Source organism: Artemia franciscana, chromosome 9 (assembly GCF_032884065.1).
Source record: "Artemia franciscana chromosome 9, ASM3288406v1, whole genome shotgun sequence".
Classification (NCBI taxonomy): domain Eukaryota; kingdom Metazoa; phylum Arthropoda; class Branchiopoda; order Anostraca; family Artemiidae; genus Artemia; species Artemia franciscana.
This window is the reverse complement of record NC_088871.1, coordinates 40,568,123-40,582,451: the sequence shown is the minus strand read 5'-3', so window position 1 is coordinate 40,582,451 and position 14,329 is coordinate 40,568,123. Positions and strand designations below refer to the sequence as shown.

Genomic DNA, 14,329 nt, shown 5'->3' with positions numbered 1-14,329 from the left:
GAGAAGAGAATTTCCATGAAGGGAGCGCAGGATTTTCTAGAATTATTTAAAAAAAAAAACAATGAAAAAATAATTATGAAAAAGTTTTTTCAACTGGAAGTAAGGAGCAGCATTAATACTTAAAACGAACAGAAATTATTACACATATGAGGGGCTCACCTCCTCCTAATACCTCGCTCTTTACGCTAAAGTATTTTTAGTGATTTCAATTATTTACTCTACGGCTTTTGTGATTCAGTGGTCGTTCTTAATGAATTGGGACAAAATTTAAATTTCAGTGTAAAGAGCGAGGTACTGACGAGGGGGTGAACCCCTCATATATGTAATAAAAACATGAGAATACAAAATTTCATTACGCAAGCTAATTTATAAGTTACGTATATCTTCTGCTAATGAAAACATTCGTAAAAAATTAAAAGTTCTAGTTGCCTTTTTAAGTAACCAAAAAATCGGAGGGCAACTAGGCTTCCTCCCCCGCTCCTTTTTTTCTCAAAATCATTAGATCAAAACTATGAGAAAGCCATTTAGCCAAAAACATAAATATGCAAATTTCGTTTTAATTATTCATCTGCGGAGAGCCAAGATCTAAACATGTATTGATTCAAAAACGTTCATAAATTAAATAAAAAATTAAACAAGTTTTTTTAACGGAAAGTAAGGAGCGACATTAAAACTTAAAAAGAACAGAAATTACTTCGTATATGAAAGGGGCTGCTTCCTCATCAACGCCCCGCTCTTTACGCTAAAGAGTCAAACTTTAACGTAAAGTGCGGGGCGTTGATGAGGAAGCAGCCCCTTTCATATACGAAGTAATTTCTGTTAAAAATACCTGTTTTTTTATTTATTATCTACATAGTCGGAGAACCAAATTGGGACACCTGCTACTTCTCCCCCCCCCTCTTCTCACCTCCAAGTCTTTAAGCGAATAAATGGAAATTTTGCAGTTTGTTTCAATTGAAAATACGTTGGTATTTTCAATCTGCATTATTTTATGCACAAACCCTTCGAAGACCCCTTCTCCTCTCATTAGGATAGGCAGACATTTTTATCACTGATCGACTTGAATTTATGGGAAAATGTCCTGGGCCAACGGGTCATGGGAGTGATGATAATTTTCTCCAAAGTACAATCTGCTTGAAATTTATAGGGCAAGTAATTTTGGGCCGAGGGGACAGAGCTGATAAATTTTAGAGCCATCCACCACTTTATGTGCGCTTGATTGCAACATCTAATACCTCTACCTGTGACTGGGACTGTGTCCACTGAGCTAAACATTATGAATAAGAGTGAGACAATGCATAAGCATAAGACAAAAACAAACATAAAAGGAGAAAAAAAGAGAAAAATAATACTTGCAACTAACAGAAACTAATTAGGCGGTAATGCGGAGAAATACGGACAAAAACTGTATTTACGAACTTTCTGGGAAGTAGTTAAAGTTTTATTGTAATAACAGGAACATGAAATTTAGTGAAATACGTACGGTAAGTAGGGCAAGGTATATGATCCTAGGGATGATTTTTCAAATCTTGAAAAAAACTAAAATATGATTATTGCGTTTGATTAGAAGTTCATATCGGTACTGCTAAAAAGGAAATCAGAGAGCACATTTTTCAAGAGTTTTACACATAGTCATTAGATATAGCTCAATAGCAGTAGTGAGCTATAAAGATATAGCTCAATAGCAGTAGTGAGCTATATAGATATAGCTAAATAGCAGTAGTGAGCTATATAGATATAGCTCAATAGCACTAGTGAGCTATATAGATATAGCTCAATAGCAGTAGTGAGCTATATAGATATAGCTCATTAGCAGTAGTGAGCTATATAGATATAGCTCAATAGCAGTAGTGAGCTAAATGATATAACTCAATAGCAGTAGTGAGCTATACAGATATATCTCAATAGCAGTAGTGAGCTATAATAGATATAGCTCAAGTAGTAGTTTTCTCGGTAGCCTACTTTTGCTAGGATACGAGACATTTTTGATATTGATTGCATCTGCTATGCATAGATTACACAGTTTTTTGTTTTTTTTTCAATTTCCCGAAGATCAAAGGAGAAAAGATTGAGAATCAAAACATAATATGCAACCAAATTTACACAAAACAAATATTGCGGATTAACAGAACAATTATCTTAATGTTTTCCTATAGATGTTTTGCTACATACAACAAATCTAATATAAGAAACATACGAATATCAAGTTTTAAAATTGATAGGATGAGTGTCATTAAGTAGAAACCGTAAAATTAATTTATTTCAATAACAGCGTTTTCTTCCTTGGTTCAGCTTCCCCGACCTGATTACCCATTTTTTAGCACTAAAAGCTGACAACAGTGTCATCCAGCACGAACTTGCTTTCTATAGCATATATTTACAAAAAAAAACAATTTTTGATTTACTGAGGAAAAATCATCAAACATGATCAATTTATCATCATCATTATCATCAAAACATCATCAATATTATCAGTGATCCGCTTTACATTTTTTAAATTAAATTAATTTTTCTCTGCTGTTATACATTTGTTGTTATCAAGAATTCACTGGTGAAGAGAATCGCTAGATGGCAGATCATATATTTTTTTAAATTCGATTCCATTTTAACCAATCATACGCATACTTTCTTGTCTCACCATTCAATACAGCATTGCCCATGACTATATATCGCTTATCTAGACCTCAAAATTAAAAAGTTGTTTAGTGTTGGACGCCTATATTTTTTATGACTAAGGGAGAATAAATTCAGAATCAAAACACACTGCATACAAAAAATACATGACACTGAAAGTATATCGACTTTTGAACGAACAAATAGAAGGAGTTTCTTTCCCCATTCCATAAGACAGAACGTATAGACAAAATTACGTATAACGTCAATAAAGCAAGCATAAAATACACGTCATTGAAAGTATATCGACTTCTGAACGACCAAATAGTAGGAGTTTCTTTCCCCTTTCCATAACACATAACGTATAAACAAAATGACGCATAACGCCCATAAAGCATGTATAAAATAAACGTCATTGAAAGTATGTCGACTTTTTAACGACCAAAAAGTAGGTGCTTCTTTCCCCTTTCCATAACACATAACGTATAAACAAAATGACGCATAACACCCATAAAGCATGTATAAAATAAACGTCATTGAAAGTATATCGACTTTTGAACGACCAAAAAGTAGGTGTTTCTTTCCCCTTTCCATAACACATAACGTATAAACAAAATGACGCATAACGCCCATAAAGCATGTATAAAATAAACGTCATTGAAAGTATATCGACTTTTGAACGACCAAAAAGTAGGTGTTTCTTTCCCCTTACCATAACACAACGTATAAACAAAATAACGCATAACGCCCGTAAAGCATGTATAAAATACACGTCATTGAAAGTATGTCGACTTTTGAACGACCAAATAGTAGGAGTTTCTTCCCACTTTCCATAACACATAACGTATAAAGAAAAGGACGCATAATACCCATAAAGCAAGTATAAAAAACATATCATTGAAAGTAGATCGATTTTTGAACGACCAAATAGTAGGAGTTTCTTTCAACTTTCTATAACACATAACGTACAAACAGTAGAAGGGGCTTCCTTTTCCACCGTCCATAACGCAAAACGAACAATTGTTCTTTCCAAATAAGGATAAAACAGCAAAAACGTCTGACAATTGGAATAAGTATGTTGAAGAAAAAAGTTATGAAAGCTCTCAATTTTTTTAACAGCCAATCGAAAGTTTAGCACGACGGCTGTGTTAATGATTACCTTTGCTCTTTCTAAAACACTATGAAAAATTTACAGTCAGGCTAGCAGACAAAAATGCGTCGTGGTGATGACGCCTGCACGACAAATAATCGTGTCTGGAACAGGAGTGTATTTTTCTCAAAATCCTGGGGGGGGACAAAGTTGGAGCCGATTTTCCCAAGTCAAGTGAAAATAACCAAATAAAAAGTGAGTCATTTCTGTGGATGCTTGTGTGGACGATCTGTTTCTGTGGATGATTGAATTATGTAGGCCTATCTTAGTTGCGACAAAAATTTTTAAGATGCTAAATTTCAGCATGGGTGGGTGGGGGAGTTGGTAGAAGACCCGGGGTTTGGGCAGGGGCATAATTTGCTAGTTTGGGCAAGGGGCAGAGGGGGTGGCAACTGGCCCTCTCTGACCTCAGTTTTCCCCACCCTCCCCCGACTGGAGTTTGCCCCCGGCTGAAATTTGGTTTCTTCAAAAATCTTGTCAAAACTAACATAAGCCCGTATAATTCAAGCATCAACAGAGGTGAATCAGTTTACTTTAGTAAATATATACTTTTATAGTACTATAAAGTATCTTTATAGTACTCGTATAATACTATATAGTACTTTCTCGTATAGTACTATATAGCACTTTCACTTGATTTAAGAAAATTGGCAATAACTTTGCCCCCCCAGGATTTTGACGAAATTACGCCACTGGGCCTGGGGGGGTAATCCCCCCTCCATAAAAAATTACACCCTTGGTTTGGAAGAACAGGGGGACACAATTTCGAAAGACAATAAAAACAGTATGAAATATGAAAGGCCTAACAAGCAACAGGAAGAATAATATAGAAAACAGTAAGAACAATCATCAAATTCTCGACGCGTAAATGATCTGAACCAAGGCCGTATCCAGGGGGGCTAGGAGATGACCCCCTCCCCCCTCAAAATGTTTGTCTGACCCGTAAAATCGTAACAAAAATGATATAAAAATTTGTTATTCGTTTTATGAGCTTTTTTGTGTACCCCGCCCCTGAAAAAAAACCCTTACGTATGTGCCTGTAGTGAATTAATTAATGTTCAATTAGTTAATCAATATGTTTAATTATATGTAATTAAAGTATCAGGTTTAATTTGTATTTGTGAAGAGTTAGAAAATACTGGTAATTGTACAATAATATTTCTCGATTGACCCTGTGTACAAGCACATATGCTGGTAGGTGAGGGGTAAGTAGGACCACACCACGCTCAGTAGCAGTTATAAGATACATAATTCACTTAGGTTGACGATCAGCTCTTGTCATTATAAATAATGTTTTCTTTAATTTTTTTGGCTTTAACTATAAGAAGAGAATAAAAATAATTGAATAGAAAAAAGCAATATGGGGAGAAGAAAAAAAAATTGCTCAAGCTTTCACAATTCTATAAAAAAATGTAAGACATATCATACTTCCTTGAGTTTCCTTTTTTACATTAAAAGTGAAATTTTTCTACTGAAAATAGAAAATAGCCAAACAGAAAAAAAGAATGTCTGGAGAAGAAGAGAAGTAAAAGAAAACATCGAATCTTAGTTTATCCAGTTATTATCCTTAATTAATCTTTAATCCGCAGCAGCTTTTGTTTACTTTGTACACAATGTAGATTGAAACTTACTTTGTAGTTCATAATAAATCTATATATATATATATAAAAATAAGTTGTTTGTCTGTGTGTCTGTCTACTGACGTCATGTTTGTGTGTCGACTGACGTCATGTTTGTGTCGACTGACCTCATTATAAGGATTGAGCATTATTCCGTCATGAAGTTGTTTGTCGACTGACGTCATGTTTGTCGACTGATGAAATTACAGACCAGGACACCGAGACACAAATGACGACCGGGATACCGGGAATATAAATGACAACCAGGACACTCAAAGAGAAATTAAAGACTGGGACACCGGGACACAATTAACGACCGGGACACACGGAATATAAATGACGACCAGGGGACACAACTACAATGACGCGTAACTAATATGGAGCTAAAAAATGAAAAAACCTAAAAAGAAAAAAACTTTAAAAAAAGGAAAAAAATAAAAAAGGCAAAAAACTAAAAAGAAAAAAATGCTAAAAAGACTAAAAAAAGCTACAAAACTAAAAAAAGAAAAACTAAAAAAAGAAAAACTACAAAAGAAACTACATCTATATATATATAAAAATAAGTTGTATGTATGCAAGTTTGTTTGTTTGTGGGTTTGCATATAAAGGATGACGGGGACACAGGGAATGTTTGATCAGCAATCACCATCAACAAATCTCAAGGGCAATCATTAGAATAATGAGGTATTAGATCTGAATATGGATTGGTTTTCCCATGGACAATTGTATGTTGTATGTTCAAGAGTCGGTAAACCTGACAATCTATTTATGTGCACAGACAATGGGACAGCGAAGAATGTTGTATATTCGTAAGTTTTACGTAGTTAAAAACATATATATATCTATCTATATTCACAGGTGGGACACAGGGACACAACTACAATGGCGCGTAACTAATATGGCGCGTAACGACTTACGCGCGCGGGGGGTTGGAGGGGGGCGCGAAGAGCCCCCACCAACTAGGTGTTAATAAAATACAGCTGGTAGTTAATAAAATTCTAAAAAACATAGTCTTTCAAAAAGCTTCTAAATAATTTTGAGCAGAATTAATAGCCTTATACATTACGATGCTTATACTTTGATATAAAAGTATTACGAACTGATATCAATAGGATAACCGAATTATAAATGTAAAAATAAAAAATTAGCGTAGATTTAGATATAAAAGATTTAGATAAAGCATTGTAGATCAATGGGATAGCCGAAGTAAAAATGTTGAAATGGAAAAATGTAAAAAAAAGTGTAGGTTTAGATAAAGTAGTAATGAAATGATAGCAATAAGAAAGCCGAAGTAAAAATGTTAAAATGGAAAAATACAAAAACAAGTGTAGATTTACACAATGTAGATAACGAATTGATAGCAATGGGATAGCCTAAGTAAAAATTTTCAAATGGAAAAAATGCGAAAACAAGTTTAAATTTAGACAATGGAGATAACTAATAAATAGCAATGGGAAAACTGAAGTAAAAATATTAAAATAGAAAAACACAAAAATTAGTCCATACTTAGATTTAGAAAATGTAAATAGCGAATAGATAGCAATGGGATAGTCGAAATAAAAATGTTGAAATGGAAAAATGGAAAAATAAGTGTAGATTTAGATAATGTAGATAATGAATTGATAGCAATGAGAAAGCCGAAGTAAAAATGTTGAAATAGAAAAACACAAAAATAAGTGCATATTTAGAGTTAAATAATGCAGATATCGAATTGATAGCAATGCGTTAGCCGAAGTAAAAATTTCAAATGGAAAAAATCCGAAAACAAATTTTAATTTAGATAATGGAGATAACTAATAAATAGCAATGGGAAAGCTAAAGCAAAAATATTAAAATAGAAAAACACAAAAATAAGTGCATATTTAGATTTAGATAATGTAGATAACAAGTTGTATAGCAATAGCCGTCGTAAAAATGTTGAAATGGAAAAATACAAAAATAAGTGAAGATTTAGATAATACAGATAATGAATTGATAGCAATGAAAAAGCCGAAAGAAAAATTTCAAAATGGAAAAAATGCGAAAACAAGTTTAAATTTAGATAATGGAGATAACTAATAATTAGCAATGAGAAAGCTGAGGTAAAAATATTAAAATAGAAAAAACACAAAAATAAACGCATATTTAGATTTAGATAATGTAGATATCGAATTGATAGCAATGGGATAGCCGAAGTAAAAATTTTAAAATAAAAAAAAAAAATGCGAAAACAAGTTTAAATTTAGATAATAGAGATGAATAATAAATAACAATGAGAAAGTTGAAGTAAAAACGTTAAAATAAAAAAACACAAAAATAAGTGCATATTTAGATAATGTAGATATCGAACTGATAGCAATGGGATAGCCGAAGTAAAAATTTTAAATTAAAAAAATACGAAAACAAGTTTAAATTTAGATAATGAAGATAATGGAGAAAGCCGAAGTGTAGATTTAGGTAATGTAGATACAGCATTGATAGCAATGGGATAGCCGAAGTAAAAATTAAATAGAAAAAATGCGAAAACAAGTTTAAATTTGGATAATGGAGATAACTAATAAGTAGCAATGAGAAAAATGAATTAAAAACGTCAAAATAGAAAAATATAAAATAAGTGCATATTTAGATAATGTAGATAGCGAATTGGTAGCTATGAGATAGCCGAAGGAAAAATGTTAAAATGCAAAAATGCAGAAATAAATATAAGTTTAGATAATGTAGATAACGAACTGATAGCAGTGGGATAGCCGAAGCAAAAATATTAAAATGGAAAAATGCAGAAATAAATGTAGATTTAGATAACGAGCTGATAGCAGTGGGATAGCCGAAGTAGAAATGTTAAAATGGAAAAACGCAAAAATAAGAGTAGATTCTTATGCAGCTGAGAGACAAACCTTAATTCCTTCTCGTCTGCATCCTTAGAAACGGGGATATAATGGATCCATGGTTTCATAGCTGGGTAGAAAAACTCAATCCATTCATTCCCCACGTGGAACACGAGTGACTCGCAGAGGAATAGATGCTTGAAACGAAAGCTGGCAGCTACACCCCTGTAGTTAAACAAGTATTTGTACTGGCAATGGTCTTCTAGCGATACTTCTGCGGCTGGTGGAGCTCCGAGCGTATCCTTGTAAATAAAAGGGTTGAATTTTTTTGTAACCGTACAAAATACACTAAAAGAACGGACAAAAAACAAATGGTTCATATAGGTTTAATAAGTTTACCCCTTCCTAAAGAAAAACAAGAATTCAATAACTATGATCAGTAGTTTGCCAAATCGCTAAGCAAAAGAATTGGCGAAACAATGCACATTTGAATTGTTAATAACGCAAAACAAAATAGCAATTGTATAAAAGACACAAGTGTCATTTAGGAAACCTAGAAATATCCAAACACTTTATGAGATCACATTGGCTACATATGACGGACGATAAAAGGAAGAACAAAAAAAAAAAAAAGACGAAAAGACAAAACCAAAAGAGGATAATTTTCGGCCAGGGACAAAAATGAAAAAACAAAGCATTTTTTTACTCATTAAGATTTATCTTTTCCTTCATTTTTATTTTTCGTTCAGAGTTACTTCTGTTTTTTTGTTAAGTTTTCAAAAAATGCTTGATATAAAAGTTGTCTAGTTTATCTTTTCTTAACGAAAAACAAGAAACTACAAATTTGTTAAAGAATGCAAAAATGAATTGTCAAAAAAAGGCACACTAGCAGTAATACAAACAGACGAAGTAGCCATTTAAGAAATCTATGGATACTTCTGCAATCGGTATCAGACAGTTGGTGGTAACGAACTATAGAAAGGAGTGACCCGGCTCAATAGTACCAAAACTCTAAAAAAGAGAACTTGATATCAACAGCTACATCAAAAGAATCGCATTTTAATGCTGATTTTAAATATATAAATTTCATCAAGTTTAGTCCTACTCATCAAAAGTTCCGAGCCTGAGAAATTTGCCATGTTTCAGAAAGTAGGGGAAACACCCCCTATAAGTCATAGAATCTTAAAGACAATCACACCATCAGATTCAGCGTATCAGATAACCTTACTATAGAAGTTTCAAGCTCCTATCTATAAAAATGTGGAATTGTGTACTTTTTGCCAGAAGACAGATCACGGATGCGTGTTTATTTGTTTGTTTTTTTTCGGGTTTTTTTCCAGGGGTGATCGTATCAACCCAGTGGTCCTAGAATGTTACGAGGGGGCTCGTTCTAACGAAAATGAAAAATTCTAGTGCACTTTTTAAGTGACTAAAAAACCTGGAGGGCAACTAGGGCCCCTCCCACGCACATTTTTCACAAAGTCACCGGATCAAAATTTTGAGATAGCCATTCTGTTCAACTTAGTCGAAAACCTAATAAATATGTCATTGCAGATGACTTAATCCCCCACAGCCCCCAGGGGAGGGGCTGCAAGTTACAAACTTTGACCATTGTTTACATATAGTAATGTTTATTTTGAAGTGTACACACGTTTTCAAGAGGACTTTTTCACATTGGGGTGAGGGTGGGTCGGGGTAGGGGGTTACGTGGGAGGATCTTTCCATGGATGAATTTATCATGAGGGAAGAGAATTTCCATGAAGGGGGCGCAGGATTTTATAGCATTATTAAAAAAAAACGAGAAAACAAATAATTTTTTTTTCACATGGAAGTAATGAGTAGCATTAAAACTTAAAACGAACATAAGATATTTTAAGCTAAAGTATTTTTAGTAATTTCAACTATTTGTTCTACGGCCTATGTGATTCATGGGTCATTCTTAGAGATTTGGGATAGAATTCAAGCTTTAGTATAGAGCGAGGTATTGACGAGGGGGCAAACCCCCTCATATCTATATATATATATATAAATAAGTTGTCTGTGTGTCGAGTGACGTCATGTTTGTGTGTCGACTGACGTCATGTTTGTCGACTGACGAAATTACAAACCGGGACATCAGGACACAAATGACGACCGGGACACCGGGACATCTATATATATAAAAATAAGTTGTATGTGTGTCTGTGTGTCGAGTGACGTCATGTCTGTGTGTCGACTGACGTCATATTTGTCGACTGACGAAATTACAGACCGGGACATCGGGACACAAATGACGACCAGGACACCGAGACATAGGGAATATAAATGACGACCGGGACACTCAAAGAGAAAGCGACCGGGACACAAGGAATGTTCGATTAGCAATCACCATCAATAAAGCACCGGGACACAAATGACGACCGGGACACAGGGGATATAAATGACGACCAGGACACTCAAAGAGAAATTACAGACCGGGACAACAGAACACAAATGACGACCGGGACACCGGGACACAGGAAATATAAATGACGACCGCGACACTCAAAGAGAAATTACAGACTGGGACACCGGGACACAAATGACGACCGGGACACAGGAAAACAACAACAACGGGGACGCCGGGGGGTACAGGGGTATATATAAATGACGACGGGGACACAGGGAATGTTCGATTAGCATCACCGTCAACAAAGCTCAAGGGCAATCATTAGAATAATGAGGTATAGATCTGAATACAGATTGTTTTTCCCATGGACAATTATATGTTGCATGTTCAAGAGTCGGTAAACCTGACAATCTATTTATATGCACAGACAATGGGACAGCCAAGAATGTTGTATATTCGCAAGTTTTACGTAGTTAAAAAAATATATATGTGTATATATATATATATATATATATATATATATATATATATATATATATATATATATATATGTATATGTATATATATATATATATATATATATATATATATATATATATATATATATATATATATATATATATATATATATATATATATATGTATATATATATATATATATCTATATTCACAGGTGGGAAACAGGGACACAACTACAATGGCGCGTAACTAATATGGCGCGTAACGACTTACGCGCGCGGGGGGGGGGGGGGATTGAAGGGCAATCATTAGAATAATGAGGTATAGATCTGAATACAGATTGTTTTTCCCATGGACAATATATGTTGCATGTTCAAGAGTCGGAAAACCTGACAATCTATTTATATGCACAGACAGTGGGACAGCCAAGAATGTTGTATATTCGCAATTTTTACGTAGTTAAAAATATATATATATATATATATATATATATATATATATATATATATATATATATATATATATATATATATATATATATATATATATATATATATATATATATATATATATATATATATATATATATATATATATATATATATATATATATATATATATCTATCTGTATTCACAGGTGGGTCACAGGGACACAACTACAATGGCGCGTAACTAATATGGCGCGTAACGACTTACGCGTGCGGGGGGGATTGGGGGAGGAGCGAAGCGCCCGCACCAGCAAGGTGTTGGGGTGGCGCGAAGTGCCACCCCAACAGCTAGTAGGGAATATAAATGACGACCGGGACACTCAAAGAGAAAGCGACCGGGACACAAGGAATGTTCGATTAGCAATCACCATCACTAATATGGCGCATAACGACTTACGCGCGGGGGGGGCTTGAGGGGGGCGCCAAGCGCCCCCACTGACTAGGTGTTGGGGTGGCGCGAAGCGCCACCCCAACAGCTAGTACGTAATATAAATACACAAATATAGAAGTTCGTTACGTAAAATTAATTTGTAAGGTATGTATGCTTATTACTAACAGAAACATTCGTACAAAAAAAAAACTTAGTTACATTTTTAAGTAGCCAAAAATTGGAGGGCAACTAGGCCTCCATCCCCACCCCTTTTTTGTAAAAATCGTCCGATCAAAACTATGAGAAAGCCATTTAGCAAACAAGAATTAATATGCAAATTTCGTTTTAATTATTCATGTGTGGTGAGCCAAAATCAAAACATGCATTAGCCTAATTCAAAAACGTTCAGAAATTAAATAAAAAGAACAAGTTTTTTTAAACTACAAGTAAGGAGCGACATTAAAACTTAAAACAAACAAAAATTTTTCCGTATATGAAAGGGGTTGTCCCCTCCGCAACGCCTCGCTCTTTACGCTAAAGTTTTTTTATTGTTTTAAAAAGTAGATTTGTGACAAAGAGTCAAACTCTAGCGTAAAGAGCGAGGCATTGCGGAGGGGACAACCCCTTTCATATACGGAATAATTTCTTTTCGTTTTAAGTTCTAATGTCGCTCCTTACTTGCAGTTAAAAAAAACTTGTTTTTTTATTTAATTACACTTAAAGCATGAGAGTTGCCCCTTTTGAAAAAACCAATTGACGAACCGATTTTAATACAAAAACAAAAGAAGCAAAAATAAATAACGTACCCGAATACCCGAAAAATAATTAATTAAAAATTGTTGATATGGTCAGTTTTGAACTCAAAATATCTGACTTAATATAAATCCTATCGTCTTTACAATAACTTCTAGCCCCGATTTTAGTCTTAACCCTGCTTGAGAGCAACGATATAAAAAGTGAGAATAAATGGATGACTATTAAACAGTAATAATAACCAAATATAAAAAACCATTTATTTTGGTATCGAGAACATTAAGAAAAAATACAAATAAACAAATTAAACCAAACACTCTATATTTAAAGTTCTTCAAAATAATATTCAATTTAGTATTCAAAATATAAAAATTGATCTTCAACCTTCATTTTAATCTTAATCAATCTTACATATTTTTGGTAATCTTTTACCCTCATTAAAACATTCTAGAATGAAAATAGTCGTAATGCTGATTGAAAGCTTGTTTTATGAATAAAGCATCTTAAAAGTAAACAAAATATCTCAAAGGTTGTATGAATGGAGGGCGAGAAGGCGTTTACAAACTTCACAAAGTAACCAGTATTCAAGGAGGATGAACTACTATAAATCATTCATTGTTGTATGTACGAGATATTTGACTTTTTCAATAGGTTTTCATTCGTTTTGCATATTTGATACTGTCTTATTAGACAAAACATTGCTTTGCGTCCTGACTTCTCAAGCTTTGTTATTAGAAGTACGGTTTAACGCTGAGAGTCTCATTCCGGTTGAAAGAAATCATTAATATAAGTAATGAGTTAAATAAATATTTTAATTTTGAAAAGAGGACGCGTACAGTGATGAAAAGACTATGATTGGCTTAAGAAATCAATATTGACAAAAGTGTTTTTGCAGATATGGATAGCACAAATCCATTTGATAACATCCCCAGCAAATACTCTGACGGAAATAAGGTGAGTAGAAAAGGCTGGAGCTGTTCTGGTGTTCTGGCGAGATGGTTCGGAGTATCCAATTTATCATAAGCTACATCCTCCCACCAAAATCAGGAAGGGAAAATCAGCTTGCATAGTCTCATAGTAGCGTCGAGGTGGACCTTTCATGAGTTTGTCTAGAACAGTGGTTTTCAACCGATTTTGGGCCATGACCCACCTAGGTATTTCTAAAATCCTGAGGCCCCCACCCTCGTAACGTTTAAATTTTGTTATTCAAAATTGTATATCTCTCTTTTAGTATAATATTTTCAGACGTGATATAACAAGGGAGGTAATAGGGTTGAGACTGCTTTTGCAGAATGCCAACTCTTGTTGAAAAGAAAGTATTGCCAAGTGTTGAAAACCGAGTAATGACCAAGATGGGACCATACTTGCTCCAAGTCTTGATTTAGCTAGTGAACCAGGCATTTTTGCACTACGGTTCTAGAAGGATTTAAGCACTTGTGTAAATTTTAGAACAAGCTATTAGTCCCTAGCTAGGCCTTGGTGGACCCACTGCTTTTCTTGAGGCTAGAACAATTTTAATGATTAGATACAAACGAAAATTACGACATGGAGAAGATATGATGTTGAAAGATAACAATCGTATCGACATTTTTGACTGTTTTCTACCAGGCTTGTCGGAAGTTTCAGACCCTTTTCTCCAATGTTTGAAAAACTGAAAAAATTGATTTAGATATTTCACAGGACAGAGGAATTATATAACAACGCA

The 14,329-nt window shown here is 34.0% G+C and overlaps 1 protein-coding gene across 1 annotated transcript in view; it reads right to left on the bottom strand.

The window, feature by feature from the left end:
• Positions 1 to 14,329, bottom strand: part of LOC136031413 (O-glucosyltransferase rumi homolog) — a gene marked incomplete in the record, with an annotated part of 141,857 nt that overhangs the window by 55,914 nt on the left and 71,614 nt on the right. Inside the window, 1 exon segment of the mRNA XM_065710969.1 lies at positions 8,256 to 8,488. Within this exon segment, the coding sequence (XP_065567041.1) occupies positions 8,256 to 8,488 (233 nt within the window).